The sequence below is a fragment of the Macaca nemestrina genome, chromosome 10, assembly GCF_043159975.1.
Source record: "Macaca nemestrina isolate mMacNem1 chromosome 10, mMacNem.hap1, whole genome shotgun sequence".
NCBI lineage: Eukaryota > Metazoa > Chordata > Mammalia > Primates > Cercopithecidae > Macaca > Macaca nemestrina.
In genome coordinates this window covers 87,626,665-87,644,716 of record NC_092134.1, presented here as the reverse complement: position 1 = coordinate 87,644,716, position 18,052 = coordinate 87,626,665, and the positions used below count along the sequence as shown (strand labels likewise).

The following is an 18,052-nucleotide window of genomic DNA, read 5'->3' as shown; positions in this document are numbered from 1 at the left end:
ATTATTAGCAATGTGATCTTGCACAAGACATTTAGCCTTTTAAAAAAGACTTTACAAAATGCTGTTAATACGCAATCTCAGAAGACAGAGTTAGTTTATTAACCTCCTCTTTTGACATCTTTAGAAACTTTCTAACAGATACTTGGCTTCCCATCCTTTTGGAATACTTTAACCAGGTTAGTTTTTCTACAACAGTTTCACCGCATTGTATCTCAATGAAAAAAACTTTTGTGTCTACCTGCATAGCAATCTTCCTTTTCAGTCTCATTTCCTTTTATTTATTTATTTTTTTGAGAAAGGGTCTTACTCTGGCACCCACACCGGAGTGCGGTGGCATAATCATGACTCACCTGAAGCCTCAATTTCCCCAGGCTCAGGTGGTCCTCCCACCTCAGCCTCCCAAGTAGCTGGGACTACAGGTGTGTATCACCACACTTGGCTAATTTTTGTATTTTTTGTAGAGGTGAGTTTCACCATGTTGCCTCAGTCTTATTTCTGATCATCATCATCTTAAACATTCTGCCTGAACTCAAGAGTGAGAAAAGAAATGACAACTGGAAGAAACCATCAATTTAACTGAGGAGTCAAGCATAAATAAACATATATATCAACAAAAACTGTTCATTAAAATAACATGAAGATGAATAGATCTTATTTGTACATGAAATGTAAACATCCAATTTCTTCAGAGCATCTCTATGGTCGTAGACACCTTACTTCTCGAAAAACGAATTTGCCCCTCATCTTTACTGAGGTACAATTGACAAAAATTGTATATATTTAAGGTATACTACTTAATGTTCTGATGTATGTACACATTGTGAAAATAATCACAAAAACTAAACATATGCATCCCCTCACAGTTACCATTCTCCCTTTTTGTTGTAGTGAGAACACAAGATCTACTGGGTCAGCGAATTTCAAGTGTACAATACACCACTGTTAATTATATCCACATTGCTGTACATCTATACATTAAATATCCAGAATTTATTCATCTTGCATAACTGAACCTCTGAATCCCTTGACAAACATCTCCCTATAAATCACCACCATTCTACTTCCAAAAGATAATTCTTCATTATACCCTCCCAGACATTCTCCCACCAGCCTTCCCCATCTCAGTAGCTGGCAACTCCTATTTTACCAGTTCTTTAGGTCAAGACCTTGTAAGTCAACCCTGACTTCCTTCTTTCTTGTAGCCTATATCCAATCCATCAATGAATCCTGTTAGCTTCATCTTTCAAGTACGATGTAGTTGACCCTCGAACAACATGTGTTTGAACTCCAATGGTCTGCTTATTCATGAATGTTTTTCAGTAAAAGTTACACTGAGTGTGCTTGCCTCTTCTGCCTCCCCTTCCACCTTTTCTGCCATTGCCATCCAAGACAGCAAGATCAACCCCTTCTCTTCCTTGGCCCACTCAATGTGAAGACAACAAGGATAAAGACCTTTATGATGATCCACTTCCGCTCAATGAACAGTAAATATATTTTCTCCTCCTTATGATTTCTTAAAAACATTCTTTCACTAGCTTACTTTATTGTAAGAATACTGTATATAATACATGTAACATATAAAATGTGTTTATCAACAGTTTATGTTTTATCTGTAAGGTTTCCAGTCAACAGTAGGCTATTAGTCAAGTTCTGAGGGAGTCAAAAGTTATACACTGATTTTTGACCTAACTCTTGTGTTGTTCAAAGATCAATGGTACATACAGAATTGAACCACTTCTCATCCACTAATATCTTCCTGGCCCAAGCCACTATAATTTGTGGCCTTCACAGCCAGAGTAATCCTTTAAAAATGTACCAGATCATATTACTCCTGAAAACACTCCCTAGCTCACACTGGCCCTAAATGATCTCCCCTTATGTTTTACTGTTTCTCCTCCATCGACCTAATTCAGTCATTCTAGCCACAATAACCTCCTTGCTATTCTTTGGAGACATTCCAAGAATATTCCTGTCTCAGGCTTTTACACTTGCTGTTCCCTTGCCCCGAACAATCTTCCCTGAGATATCTTCATGGCTTAAATTCTTACTTCTTGAAGGTCACTGCTCAAATATATCTTTATTCAAGAGGGTTTCCCTAACACTTTAAATAAACGGTCATCTCCACAATGTCATCACCCTTTAACCTTTTACCCAGCTTTATTCTCTTTAAAGCATTTATTACCACCTGTTTTATATATATTTATATTTTTGTTTGTCTATGAGATCTCATTGGCAAGCACTCTGTTGTTTTTGTTCACTACTATACCCCTAAGAGTCACTGTGCTCAGTACAGTTAGGTATTTGTTGAATGTATGAGTGATCTCAATTCCCTTTTGCTTCTCCGAGTATGAACATCCAATACTGAGTATGTACTGAATATGAATCTAGAATTTAAACCTGAACAATTTTCATCAAATGTAATACCTAAATATAAGCTACTTCATCCAATAAATAATCTATTTCAATACAGGAAGAAAAACTGACCATGTTAGACTTATCAAATTTACCCAGTAAAAAGTAACATCATAGCAAAAGTATTAATAACTAATTGGATAATCAATGAGTACAGTGGTCCCCCCTTATTCACGGTTTCTCTTTCTGCAGTTTCAGTTACCTGTGGTCAACTGCAGCCCAAAAATATTAAATGGAAAATTCCAGATATAAACAATTTCTAAGTTTTAAATTGTACACCATCCTGAATAACATGATGAAATCTTGTGTCACTCTACCTTCATCACAAGAAGAGTAAGTACAGTAAGATATTTTGAGAGACAGCCCACATTCACCTTTTATTACAGTATATTGTTATAATTGTTCTACATTATTATTCATTATTGTTAATCTTTCCACCACCTAATTTATAAATAAAACTTTATCATGGGAATGTACATATAGGAAAAAACATAATATACACAGAGTTAGGTACTATCTGTAGTTTCAGGCATCAACTTGGAACATACCACCCATGGACAAGGGGTAACTACTATACCCAGTTCCCTTCAAATCAGTCCAGGTTGGTCAGTGAAGACATTTGCTCATAATTACCTCAGCATCAGCACTCTTGTATTATCCACTCAAAGTATAATCAGTATTTCTGCCTATCCTAAACCAAACAAATGACTACAGGCATCTTAAGTAGATACAGCATTGAGTTACAGGCCTTAGACAATGTTAACCTTCTGGCAGAAATGGTTTTTTTCCTCACTATCATTTTAAAATAGCTATCCAATCTAATATTCCACATTCTAAACAGTAAAACAAAATCTCAAATCAGAATTAATCATAGATGCTTATAAATGACCTTTACTATGTTGAAGCATATGGAATTTAAGATTTTCCTATATTTCACCTTCTAAAAATGAGCCCAGGCAAGAGATACACACTTTAAGAAAATTACAGTGGGCAGTGGTCTTAAAACTAAGACTAGCATAATTTAGTGGGCCAAATTATCTAGAGAAAATCTGTAACATCATTTAATCTTCCTCTGCAGCAAATTTTATTTTGGGTCTTAGAACTGGCAAGCGAATGCTATTCATAAAAAAAAGAATGCTAATCTACAACAATGACATAGAAAAGTAAAGACTGTTTTCATATCTAAAGCTGACAAAAGAAAAATGCCTTTTCAACCACAAAAGTCCAGAGATCAAAACAACTTTCGTTTCAATTTCACTTTAATAGTAAAATTTCAAAGGTAGAACGTTTGTTAATCTATAAATCTAACCTGAGGGATCATATTAATTCTAATCAAAAACAAAACCAACAAAAAACCAACAAAACTTGGTATTCATAATGCATAAAAAATGAAGTTATTCACTTTTTAAAACAATTAATTCTTTCACAGCTCACTAATTCACTAGTTCTAGCTGTAAGCGGAAATTCACTGTGACTTAGTCTGGAAAATAAACGCCCACCTCCTTGCTTACAAACAGACCATAGTTAGATGTTCTCTGGGACAGAATAAACAGTCTGAATCCCCAAGGAGGAGTCACAAAGAACTATGAATGTTGTCATTTTTATGCAGGCTCTGGTGCAAAGCCTTCCTGTATATTAGAAAATCATGTAGCAGACAAAAACAGAAGACAGGAATATTTAACTGCTCATGTAGATAAACATGTTAGAGATGCTTTATTTTTAAGTTTCAAATTAGAAGTAAGGCTAGAGGCCAAACTACAATTTCCTTCGGGAACTGTGAATTACTTTCCTGCTGTCACAGTCTTCCTTTGCTACTGCTTACAGTTACTGGCCCACAAGGTATTTAATCTCATCTCCCCTACGGACTTCTGCACTAATGGGTGGAATAAGGCCACAATATGAGCTGGTCAACACCAAAAAATTGTGAAACACTCTTTTCTCCCAACACACACACACACACACACACACACACACACACACACACCCCTACCTTTTAAGAGGAGCAAGAAGAAAAAAAGGGCAGAAAACAGTATAAATGGCTCCATGAAAACAAAATTTATGTAGGATTTAACACAATGTACAGACCTCTGAGGACTATTTTCCAGCCCAAGGTGTTACTGATGAGAACTCTGGCACAACCATTAAATTAAAAAACAACAAAAAAGGTAGAATACACAGGCAAAAAGTCACTTACTATGTATCAACTTCAAATCACAAACTTTTGCACTTAATAGATCTTCTCTTATGATGGCTTTTCTTCTGTAAACATTAATAAAGACAGGAAAGAATTAAGAAAAAAAACTGTCATTTTGCCCACTTATTTTCAACTCATTCTCCTCCATCAAAACGAAATCTATTATGCACTGATTTTAGTAATTATGCTGAAATCTGGTAAATGTTTTAAGGATATTCTCACAGACTCCCATGAGATATTAGAATGTCAAGTTAGGTTTCAATAACTATTGAGTTGTATTATCTCAGTCTTTTTTTTTTTGGAGACCAGATTTTGCTGACACCCAGGCTGGACTGGTGTGGTGCAATCACGGCTCACTGCACTCTTGACCTCCTGGGCGGAAGCAATCCTCCCAGCTCAGCCTCCTGAGTAGCTGGGACTACAGGCATGCACCACCTTGTCAAGTTAATTTTTTCTATTTTTGCAGAGAGTTTCCCTTTGTTCCTGAGGCTATTCTTGAACTCCTGGGCTCAAGTGATCCTCCCGCCTTGGCCTCCCTAAGTGCTAGGCTTACAGGTGTAAGCTACCATGCCTTGCTAGTATATTTTTTATTCTTTTTTTTTTTTTTTTTTTAAACTAGACATGAGGTCTCACTACGTTGCCCAGGCTGGTCTCAAATCCCTCATTTCAAGCGATTCTCCTGCCTCAGCCTCCCAAAGTGCTGGGATTACATGCATGAGCCACCACGTCTAGCCTCATCTCAGTCTTTAAACAATAATCTTATTGGCTGATCATGACTGACTGGCTACTGAGCCATGCAGAGTAGAGGTAAGCAGATATTACATTTTTTAAAAAGACCATTAGGAAATTTTAGCAAAGAAAGCATAATTAGTTCCACTCCTCACTTAGTTACCATTCTCTACAATGACTTAAAATGGAGGTTCACTGCCAAAAAACAAAATACCACTGTAGTGCCTTCTTTGGAACTGGTAAAAAGTATCAGAAAGAGAGAGGTCCCAGGGTTTTATTGCTTTGGAAGGGAGAGGAAAATTGAATGGAGTGTGTCTGCATGTTGGAAGACCAAGCATCCAGTAAACAGAAGACTGAATGACAGGACTACTAAAAACATCCAAGACTCCAAAAGAGTATAATGTAAATATCCAACAGCTGACAGAGATTTTCCACCTTGGGAAAAATTGTTAAGCTAAGCCTTGGTGGGCAAAGGCAAATTATTAATGTTGCAGCTGTTATTTCCTTACGACGAATCTCTGAGAAAAAGCAGTTAAATATGGGGACGACTTTTGCTATGTTAGACTAAAATAAGAACTGTGAGCCTTATAGGTCATTTTGTGATGACCACTACACTCTTGGTAAGAGCCAAGAGAATTGGGTAATTTTGAGGGAGCAAACAAACAAACAAAAATGCACATCTATGATATTGTCACAGCCAGTGATATGAGTTGTACCAAGAATTAAAGTATTTCTACCAAAAGGCATTTCTTCACTACGCCTGGGAAAAGTGTACTAATACAAGAACCAAAGCTGATAAGTATTTTTCAGAAATAATTATAAAATTTGGTCTAATGCAGTTACTAACTTTGGGGCTCATGGGTAAACTCTTGGAGTGGGTATTCCGTGAATACCCTGAAATCATATACAAAGTTTTACGTCTGTAAATGTGTATTCTTCTAGCAGAAGGGATCTGAATCATTCTTCACATTCTTAAAGAATACCATAACTACCCAAAAGTTAACATCTAAGGAGCTACAGTGTTATAAATTAGTCATAGGTTCAATAAACCTCAGTGACTATTGCCAACTGTTTTGGGAACTAAATAAACTTACTCTTTTAAGAAATTAGTATTCTGATGAAAAGTACTAATGAATCATATATTTAATTATGAGTGTGACAACATGTTGACTTAAAAATTCAACTTTTGGACAGCTCTAAATACATTTCAGATCAAAATGAGCTTATGTTTCAAATGTATTAGAACAAGTTATTTTAAGCATTAATTTCCAGTGTACTACTCATATTCAATTTAGTTCAAAAATGTGTTAAACACCTATTAAACTCAAGTACTCAACACTGCATTTCTAGGCATTTATGTTAAAACAGGCAATGGTTTTAATAGCAGCCAGAAAAAAAAAAACATATATATATACAAATGTTTTAACATAAACACTTGTTATAGCAGATAGCAAGTGCCTGCTGCAACACAGGAAAGCAATATGTGAAGGTTAATAAGCAGTTTAAATTATAATTGATGAAGAATGTTGTGCTATACCATTAGGTAGTCTCTACTTTTTGTCCATAAATAACTTGGTCAGTGCTGTCGGCCGGGCGCGGTGGCTCAAGCCTGTAATCCCAGCACTTTGGGAGGCCGAGACGGGCGGATCACGAGGTCAGGAGATCGAGACCATCCTGGCTAACACAATGAAACCCCGTCTTTACTAAAAATACAAAAAAATTAGCCGGGAGAGGTGGCGGGCGCCTGTAGTCCCAGCTACTCGGGAGGCTGAGGCAGGAGAATGGCGTAAACCCGGGAGGCGGAGTTTGCAGTGAGCCGAGATAGTGCCACTGCACTCCAGCCTGGGCGACAGAGCGAGACTCCGTCTAAAAAAAAAAAAAAAAAAAAAATAACTTGGTCAGTGCTATTTACAGTGTGGTATGAGCACCAATGCTTATCTATTAGGTGTTTAATATTGGTATGTAATTAAGTACAACAATGAGGGTAAGCATTCAGAATTTTGGTTTGTTTTTGAGACAGAGTCTTGCTCTGTTGCTCAGGCTGGAGTGTACTGGTGTGATCATAGCTCACTGCAGCCTCAGATTCTTGGGTTCAAGATATCCCCCTGCCTCAATTTCCTGAGTAGCTGGGACTGCAGTCATGTGTCACCATGCCCAGCTAATCTGTAAATTTTTAGTAGAGACAAGGTCTCATTATGTTGCCTAGGCTGGTCTTGAACTCCTGAGCTCAAGTGATCCTCCCACTTCAGCCTCCCAAAGTGCTGGCCTTACAGGTGTGAGCCACCACACCTGGCCAGCATTCACAAATTTGACATTGCTGAACATTTTATTTTACAAAAGGTTTGGTCTAAAACAGATTCAGAAATAAACCTAAAAGAACAAATTCTTTTAATTATTTTTATTTTGTGTTATTTTTTAGTAGAGACAGAGGAGAGGACGGTCCTCACTATGTTCCCCAGGCTGGTACCAAACTCCTGGTCTCATGTGATCCTCTCACCTTAGCCTCCCAAAGCACTGGGATTACAGGAGTGAGCCACTATGCCCAGCCAGAACCAGTTCTTCACCAAAAACCAAGTATAGCTCAAATTAGATTCTCAGATTCCAGCTAGTCCCTCCTTAAATTATCAAGGGTGTGCTTTTGAATAAATGATTAAACACATTTAAACCCCACTTCATTTTTTTTAAATACCCTTTTGGTACTAGTTAACTTCAGTTCCACTCGTTTGCATTCCACTTCTAAAGTTAATCACTAACCTTATACAGCTTTTAGAATTTTCATGACAGGAGAACTGTTTCTCAAATGAGTTTTCATTTTTCCTGTTTTTTGTTTCTCTCAGCTGTTTTTTTACTTGAACCTATGAGAAAAGCAAACTTAATTTAGAGCAACAATCTAGCATTAGAAATAACTTTTTAATTCTTCCTTGAAATGATTAAAATTACAGGAACAAAATTGTCTGATTAAAAGTGTAGTCCAAATACATATGCTTATTCATTCAAGCATGCTAAACCATAAGCTTAGCGAGTGTGCTTAGCTCTGGGGAAACAAAATAGTGAGAGCTAAGAATAAACAGATTAAGTGCTTATAACAGAGATATGAACACAGATTTGTATATACATATAGGACTCAAGTTAACTGAGGATGTCACAGAAGACTTTAATGAGTAAATGATTTATGAGTTCGTCTTAAAGGATAGTTAGGAATTGGTCTAAGAAAAAAATATTCTAGATGGAGGAAAGAACAGAGTTGTAAGGAATAGTGAGAAGCCAATGTAGACAGGGAAAAAGAGAGTAGCTAGATATGAAATTGGTGAAATGTGTTAGGACTCAACTGTAAAGGTTCTTGAATAAGAAAATAATTCTACAGACATCAGAGTGGACTTTTTAAAGAAAGTAAATGCGATGATCAAATTTGTTTTTAGGAAAATAACTTTGGTGTGATATGGAGAATCAACCAATTAAGGAGAGACTATAAAAACCAGGAAATCAAAAAGAAAGCTCTTAAGATAGACTAGATCTATGCTGTGCAAGACAACAGTCAATAGCCACATATGGCTACTCAGTGCTTGAAATGTGGCTCGTCTAAATTGGAATGTGCTGCAAGTATAAAATAGACACAAGATTTCAAAGACTTAGTATAATTTTTTAAAAGAATGTAAAATCTCTCAATAACAATAATTTTAAAATATTACATGTTGGGCTAATACATTAGATAAAAAATAAAATATATCACTCAATTTATTTCATTTGTTTTTTTTTTTTTTTTTTTTAGGATGCCTACTTAAAAGTTTAGTTATTTAGTGGTTTATAGTATACTTCTATTGGACAGCACTAGTTAGATGACAGAATAGGGGTCTACAAAGAGGGAACAATGGAGGGATAAAGAAGAAACATATTGAAGACATTGAGCAGAAAAAAACAGATGAGGGAGTGAAAACTGGAAAAGTCCCAGATATTTCTGATCTTGGTGACTGGGGTTGTGATTCCATTAACAATTGGGGCTGGGGAAAGGGGTAGGGAATGTGATTAATTTGGAGTTTGTTAATGTTAGATTTTCTTGGTATTCCAGAAGGAGACGCACAAGTGGCTGTAAATACAGGTCTGGCTCTCAGTAAGGATAGTGACAGAATTGTAGAAGCATCCAAATATAGGTAGTACTTAAAGCTACTGAAGTATAATAGCTGAGAAGACTTAGAAAGTATACTGAGAGAATTTAAATGAAGATCCTATGAGCTCTAATGATTAAGAAAAGGAACAGGAGCCTAAGGATATGACAAAGAAGATTGTGAAAGGATGGAGAAGTAAAACAATCATTCATACATACATACATATATACATAACCACAAGAGAAGGATGTTTTAGAAGCCGAGGAAGTAAAGGGTAGTCAGCAGCACTATACGCAGAAAACAAACCATGGAATGTGGAAGTCTGAGTCTGGACCTTGGTGAGGGTAGTGTTTGTAAAATAAGATAATAGAGGTAAATGTTCTATGGGAACTGAAAAGTGAGTAAGAATTGAGAGGAGGGAGTTGTCTCATTCAAGAAGTTCAGTTGCAAAGGGAAAAAGATAATGAAGTGAAGATTTGAAAGAAGTAAAGGTCTAGGGAAGGCATTTAAAAGAATGTGGAAGATATCTCATGTGCCAAGAAATACCTTTTAAGTTGAACAAAATTAAATTAGCACTGTACCAAACTTTTAAGTAAAATATAAACTCTATCAAATAAACAAAATTTTATTCTAAGCAAGAAAACATAATTTCGTAGAAAAATATATTTGGAATCTAGTTCACACTAATGTATCTTTTGCAACGTAATTATACACACACACACATACATAGGGTTTGGAAAAATGGAGAATATGTCTTCAGGAAAAGCCACACTTACTATATTACACTTCTATAATGTTTTATCTTTTTTCCGAGATATAAACTAATTTGCATTGATAGCAAAGTTACACAATCACAATAAGCAAACCATTTTATTTGAATTGCAGTCCTGTTTGTACCTTGCTTCAAGATTCATCTGGTAAAACTATATCAAAACAAATTATAAGAACTACACTAAGACAAATAATAGTTGTACGTTGCTTCCATCTCCTTTTCTACTTACATAGACAGTAACCAAGTGGACATAGACTAACAGTGCTACCTAAAAACGGTTTGTTTCTCCTATTAATGGCATCACTTACGTTGATATTGAGTACTCTCACTTTTAGCTATTTTTCATTCATGACTTGGTAGTGATACATCAAGAAATCTTTCTCATATACTTAACTCTTCTCCTTTTTTCTTCTCTTACTCACCTCAGACATGTTTTTTTGCTTTTTTTCAGGTAAGCAAAAAATTAACTTAAATACAAATCATCATAATCATGGCTCACAATAGTAACATTAAGGAGGCAAGCAGAATTTAATTTTACTGGCTAATTTCAAAATTACGTTTTTCAGGAAAACACAGTTTTCAGGTACTTTGGACTTAAGGTTTTGTGGGAGTTGGTCTTATTTCAAACTTTTTTCCAATGGAAAACATGTATTCAAAGTGCTATCCAATTAAAATTGTTTGAAACATGGGAAGTCCTCACATTCAAGATATTCTAAAATGTTAAGTATTTTATAATTAAGCCTTAGTATGAAATGTCCTTTAGATTATCAGAGATCTAATGCATTTTGTGGTATATTACAAGGTGATCATTATGGATATGCCCTCTTTAGGGGGCAAATGAGTAAAAGGTTCAGAATTTAAGTATCCTAGTTGTAAGGTATAAATTTATCATGCTAAGGAGGATTAAAATAACATATTAAACCTTAAGTTGAACAATTTTCAAATATACACAAACTGGAAATCAAAGTCAAACAGCTTCAATTAATTTTTACATAATTCATGTTGCAGAATAAAAAGACTTACCTTAACATAACCTTCCAATGCACTGAATTTAAACACTGCCTGAAAAGGTTTACGGTCAATAGGACATGAAGCCAGTGTCTGAAAAGTGATTAACAAATTATATCTTTACAAATGTTTCTTTAGATCAAAATTATAAATACAATTATAAATTTTCCATAAAAAAGAAAAATTGTTTTCGTCTCTATCTTCCAAAGAAAAAAAATATTTTATACCTTAAATTTGTTTCATTCAAACATTTACTGAATACCTCCTGTATGCTAGGTAATTGGAATACAATGATGAACGAGACAATCTGTTATTAAAATCCCATTAAGATATGCTGCCCAGTTGAGAATTACTAATATAGTGAAAGACGAGTTGGGCTGACAGCAGCAGTTCTGTGATATAAAGCTGGCTGTTATGATAAACTTGGGCCACTCCAAACGGCTCCGAAAGGTCCCTCACAAATTTTAATATTCTATGACTTAATATTTTACCCCCCAAACTAGTTACATTAAATAGGCAGTTGTGCCAGCAATAAAAATATTTAAAAGATATGAAGAAAATGAAGTACTCCTCCACCCCTCCCTCAGTCACGGTTCTTTTGTGGATATCCATTGCATATGCATATATGTGTATATTTTTAATATATAAACTTAAGATTGATTCACATTAGTAATTCAGAGCTGCCTTATCCTTAACAGCGTAATATGAATGAGTTTTTTAGTTTACATTTCCTTTTATAGGAGTAAGGTTGAGCATATTTTCCTATTTTTAAGGACTATTCAAAGTTCCTTTTCTTTAAGCTGTCTATTCAAGTTCTTTGCTTAGGCTTTTATTAAGTTGCTACTCTTTTTCAAATTGAGTTGTAGGTGCTCTTTATTAAGAAAATAGCTCCTTAAATCATTCTATGATTGTAAGTCAACATTATTATCCTGCTTTATTTCCTGTCCTTTTAAAATTCCTGTGCATCAACTATAAGAGTTTCTTCGATAAAACTATTAAATATTTGTATAAGAATGGGTTTACATTATTTAAAGTATTTAAAATGAAGTGTATTTTCTATTAGGGTAGGAGGGAAAACTGCAAAGAGAGTACCAAAAGGTGATATTATTAATACTTATGGTTACAAAAATAAAACAGAATTTTAACAATCTAATAGCAATACTGTCAAAGACCAAAGATAGTAATGGAATCTAGATATATTATTCCTATATAAAAAATGTCATCTTTGGCCGGGCGCGGTGGCTCAAGCCTGTAATCCCAGCACTTTGGGAGGCCGAGACAGGTGGATCACGAGGTCAGGAGATCGAGACCAGCCTGGCTAACACGGTGAAACCCCATCTCTACTAAAAAAATACAAAAAAACACCTAGCCGGGCGAGGTGGCGGGCGCCTGTAGTCCCAGCTACTCGGGAGGCTGAGGCAGGCGAATGGCGTGAACCTGGGAGGCAGAGCTTGCAGTGAGCTGAGATCCGGCCACTGCACTCCAGCTTGGGCGACAGAGCGAGACTCCGTCTCAAAAAAAAAACCCAAAAAGTCATCTTTGCCTTTCTGGGTTTTATCAAGACATGCTTACACAAGTAAAAGTAGAGCAGATTGTGTATGGTCCTTGATCATTTAATACATTTTCACAAAGCTCACAAGTCACTTTGGGAGCCGCCAAAATATGAGCTGAGTTACTATTTTCTTTCTCTTTTAAGTGGGCTTCAATGGGAAAACAGCTTTACCACGTCGGAATTAGGAAATGTGACCTTACTATATTAAATTGGTTCAGACTGGAAGAAGCCAGTTCAGCCTACTTTTAAGTACTATGGATTTTGGAGGCTATTAGTTTCCCTACAGAAAACTTGACCTTAAGAAGCTTTGCTTCAGCAACAAAGTAGTTCATATGTTTTTAAATAATGCATTGTCTAATTCAAAGAACTTAATATCATAACTTGTTGTTTATCTCGGTGGCATACACTGTATGAAATTTCTTAGATATTATATTAATGCTACATTTACGGTTTTCAAAAATATTTAAAAGTTAAAATCTGGCTGAGTATGGTGGTGCATGCCTGTAATCCCAACACTTTGAGAGGCCAAGGCAGGAGTGTCCCTTGAGCACAGGAGTTCGAGGCTGCAGTGAGCCATGATCACACCACTGTACTGCAGCCTAGGCAACAGAGTGAGATCCCATCTCTGAAACACAGATAAATAAAATAAAAAGTGAAATATTTCTAGTACTTCCTATTTTTACAAAAGCTTCAAAATATATTTTTATTCTTAAAGGTAAATTTAGAGAAACATTAATAAAAAGGCTATACAGTAAAAAATGAAAAAAAATTTTTTTTAAACTAAGGTGTATAGGCTGTGAATTTACTGTACTACTTTCGTATCTTGTCTTTTGCGTAAACTTGAGCAAGTTACAGTCTCTCTGTGCCTCAGTAATCTTATTTGTGAAAATGAGAAAAAAAAAACAACTTACCTCTAAGGTTTTTATGGGAATAAATAATTTCTAGAAGTGTGGCATATACTAAATATTATGTAAGGTCCTGTAATCAACTAATTTTAGTAACAAAAAAACTTGGTTAATTAACTAAAGACAACCACAATATGATACACGTGAGACATGAGTTCTTTAGAATTTTTATTGGAATTTGCAAAGTTTATGACGTAGATGGAAATCCAAGTACTTTATTATTTTAGCTATTTTAATTTGGGACACTAAGATCCAAAGAAAGTCACGTGTTCAAGAAATTTATATCAGATGCATCAAATCTTTCAAAGACTCTCAAATCATACAATCTCATTTTTTCTTCACTACATTTCCTCTATTGACATTAGCTAAATTACATTCTTTCCTTTACAATTTTTTCTTTCATTTATTTTATTTTTTGAGACAGGGTCTCGCTCTGTCACCCAGGCTGGAGTGCAGTGGCACTATCATGGGTCACTGTAGCCTTTGCCTCCCAGACTGAGATCAGATGATCCTCCCATGTCAGCCTCCTGAGTAGCTGGGACTACAAGTGCCTGCCACCATACCCAGCTAATTTTTGTATTTTTCGTAGAGATGGGGTTTTACCACGTTGCCCAGGGTGGTCTTGGACTCCTGGGCTCAAGCGATCAACCTGCCTTGGAGGGGTTAATGGCACGAGTCGCTGTGCCCAGACTTCCTTTACAATTTTGAATTATGACAGTTTTAATCCAAGCTGTTACTTTTTTTAAGATAGGGTTTCACTCTGTTGCCCACGTTGGAGGGCAGTCACCTGATCACAGCTTACTGCAGGCTTGAACTCCTGGGGCTCAAGCAATTCTTCCACTTTCGCCTCCCACACCATGCCTAGCCTTTTTAACTTTTTTCATAGAGACAGGGTCTCACTACGTTGCTCAGGCTCGACTTGAACTCCTGTGCTCAAATGATCCTCCCACCTCAGCCTCCCAAAGTGCTGGGCTTACACCACGCCTGTTCTGAGCCATTCCATATCTGTTTCAAAAAACAGAGTTCTGAGTAAGATTTCCCCCGCTTTTTTTTCCCTTAAGCATAATTGCCTTGGATTTGTCTAAAGTTTCATTTTAAGAAAAGGTTCCACTGGTATTACAAAAACAAAAGGAAAAACAACAACAAAAAAAGTAGAAGTAACAGGAAAACTACTGCCATATATCATCACAGTCTATATAATTTCTTAAAGATAATTTAGTTAACATCAAAAAATAAGTTAATTTTCTTTGTGACACAGGCTCAGCCATCAGAATTTTTTTTTAGACAGGGTCTCACCCTCTCACCCAGGCTGTAGTGCCACAGCATCATGGCTCACTGCAACCTCAACCTCCTAGGTTCAAGAAATGCCCTCACCTCAGTTTCCCATGTAGTTGGGACTACAGGCACACACCACCATGTCCAGCTAATTTTTTGTATTTTTTGTAGAGATCAGGTTTTGCCATGTTGCCCAGGCTGTTCTCGAACTCCCGAGCTCAAAGGTATTGGCCCACCTCAGCTTCCCAAAGTGTTCGGATTACAAACATGAGCCACCACACCCAGCCCTGACTGGCCTAATTTTAAGGAACTCCCAAGGATGCCTCACTCTCATATCCGGCAGATATCCATCCAGAAAGGTCTGGAAGATGTTTTTAGTTTTCAGAGTAAAATTTATGATTAAATTTCCAAGTTGTGAGGTTTTAAAAGTTCACATTTTAAACTAATGCAGAGAAATGTTAACTAATACTGTATTTTTTAAAAGTTATTTTAATTTTGAAGAAAAGTATCTCAAATTTTGTTTCCTTAAATACAATAAAAATATCCTTCAATTATTTACCATTTTGATTCCTTATATACAACAACATATCCTTCAATGATTCACTTGTTTGAATTACTTTCATTTCAATAATTGTGAAAGTACCTAATTCAGTTTCATAACCAAGTAGTCTAATAACATCATTGGCTTTATGATACAGCTACAAAATTAATGGAATTTGCTCACTGCTTTACAGTGTAATGTGTATTAAACAGAGCATACGTTTTACTGTGAATGCTCTGTACTAAGGTTGTATCAGTTAAGGAGGCAATTTTGATAGAAAAAAAAAAATCTTCCTAATGATTTCAGTAAAACACACCCTACTATTCTGAAGCATTGTAAACTCTCAGCTCAGACAAACCCACATTTAAATGTAAGAACAAGAAACCTTCCTTATTTGGGAATTCAGGATCCTCCATTTCTAATTTCTTGCTTCCTGCTGCTGCTCTATCCTCAATCACATAGGCTGCTTATAGATAGCTCCTCTTAGAGAGAGAGAAACAAGTGTTAAGATAAGTGCTTAAAGATTACATCTGAATACCTATGCTTATAGGTAGGTTTGCCTGTTTGTGGGAATCTCGAACATCTATCTATCTACTAACAAAATAGAGCATATTATATAAAATTCTAGTTCAAAATCAAATAAAGATGACTTAAGAATGCATACCATTAGTGGCTAACGCTTATTTCAAAGCTATTTCCCAGGACCTTTTTTCATTTATGGTTCCAAGACACTTCACCTGGACTTCCAAATTAATTGTTCACCTGCAGTCAGCCTACATGTTCCCTATCACATTTAACCAGTTATTTCAAGACAGTCTTTGTCAATCCATATTAGTGAAACTGTGGTTCTTTATACCAGTATTCAAAAGTGTATCCCTAAAGGACAATGGCTGTCAGTGATAAAATTAACCCCCAGTAAGAATGCATTTCATCAAACTACTTAAAATCCTTTCATGTTCTCCAAGATAACAGTTGGGGAGAATTACATTTAATCTTAATTTCTTCTGACAATTAATAGCTAACACTTTATCTAGTGTAAAAACAAAAAACTCAGTAAACTACCCGTATAAATCATTTTACATATTCTGACATTTAAAACTAGGCACAAAGAAATGCATGTTAATTTACCTTACTGGTAGACATAGTACTTGACACTCTTATAGATACATGCTTTATGTAATGGGTGTTCGCAAAGCAAAAATCCTCTTTGCTCTACTAAAAAATATCCCAAAGGATTAATTCACAGGGAGAAAATAGTGGTGGATCTGAAGAAATTAGCTACAAGTTCAAGTTCTTGTGGAGCTAGCAATCACTCCACCTCACACTAAGGATGAAGATGGAGAGAGCCCTGATCATCTAATGCACAGGTGTAATAAATTTAAAAAATGTATTTCATAATACTTTATAAAGGACTAATGTTAGTGGTACTACGCAGGTACATTTACATTACTGTCCACAGAGAGCTACATAACAGAGGAGTCTGAGTTAGTTCTGGCTAATTTTATTTAAATTAAAATTTGAGGAAAAACTGATTGAAAATTCTAGACAAAGCTTTACTGAATTATATTACTTAAAAGTAGTCTAATGACCAGAATGGACAAATGTCTACTTACTGCATAAAGAAACCTGCATATAAAACACATTTGCAGTCCGGATATAAGTTCTGGACTTAATGATAATCATAAGTTCAGACATAAGAACTCACATCTTGATTTTTTGGTATTATTAATTCAAAAATATAATCCTCATCTATGTTGAACACTGTTGTCTGACTTCTTCAAGGACTGAATGTCACCTTAATAAGACACTTCATTTCTAGTTTATGAGAGAAACCATGCCTTTGCCAACTGCCCAATTTTGATTTCATTAACCTTACTCATACTGAAGCTGTCAGCATTTGATACAAAATAGATGACTGAAGTAAATAAATTGAGGGAGAATACTTTGCTTATAATGGGAAACTAATCACATTTTTAAAAATAATACTTAAAAGATAAGGGAAATATTTTATATTATGTAAAAGGGAAAAGAATGCCAGCAGACATCCAGAACATCCTCATCACATATACTGCAGGTTCCATTAAATAGTGTAAGAACTCTTAAATGCTTTAAACATGTGTCTTCAAACCATGACCTTTGAAGGGCCAAATTTTTAATCACTTCTTGGCAACTGTGGGAATAATGAATCCCACTTTCTCTTTTTTTTTTTTTTTTTTTTTTTTTTTTGAGACAGGATCTTATTTTGTCACCCAGGCTGAAGTGCAGCGGCATAATCACAGCTCACTGTAGTCTCAACCTCCCAGGCTCAAGTGACCCTCCAACCTTCCCACCTCAGCTTCCCAAGTAACTGGGACTATAGGCATACTCTACCATGCCTGGCTTATTTTATTTATTTATTTTTTTCTGGTAGAGATGAGCTCTTGCCATGTTGCCCAGGCTGGTCTTGAACTCCTGGGCTCAAGTGATCCGTCCTCCTTGGCCTCCCAAAGTGCTGGTATTAGAGGCGTGAGCCATCATGCCTGGCCAATAAAACCCATTTACTCAACCTGTGTGTGTTGGAG

At 35.8% G+C, this 18,052-nt stretch overlaps 1 protein-coding gene across 2 annotated transcripts in view; it reads right to left on the bottom strand.

Annotated features, from left to right (window-relative positions):
* Positions 1-18,052, bottom strand: part of LOC105470090 (SR-related CTD associated factor 11) — a 77,043-nt gene that overhangs the window by 21,509 nt on the left and 37,482 nt on the right. For both annotated transcript variants that reach the window (XM_071071830.1, XM_011721839.3), the window contains exons 4-6: positions 11,234-11,311; positions 8,090-8,190; positions 4,607-4,671 (exon numbers count right to left, since the gene is read on the bottom strand). In XM_071071830.1, coding sequence (XP_070927931.1) covers positions 4,607-4,671; positions 8,090-8,190; positions 11,234-11,311 — 244 coding nt within the window. The remainder of the gene's footprint in view (positions 1-4,606; positions 4,672-8,089; positions 8,191-11,233; positions 11,312-18,052) is intronic.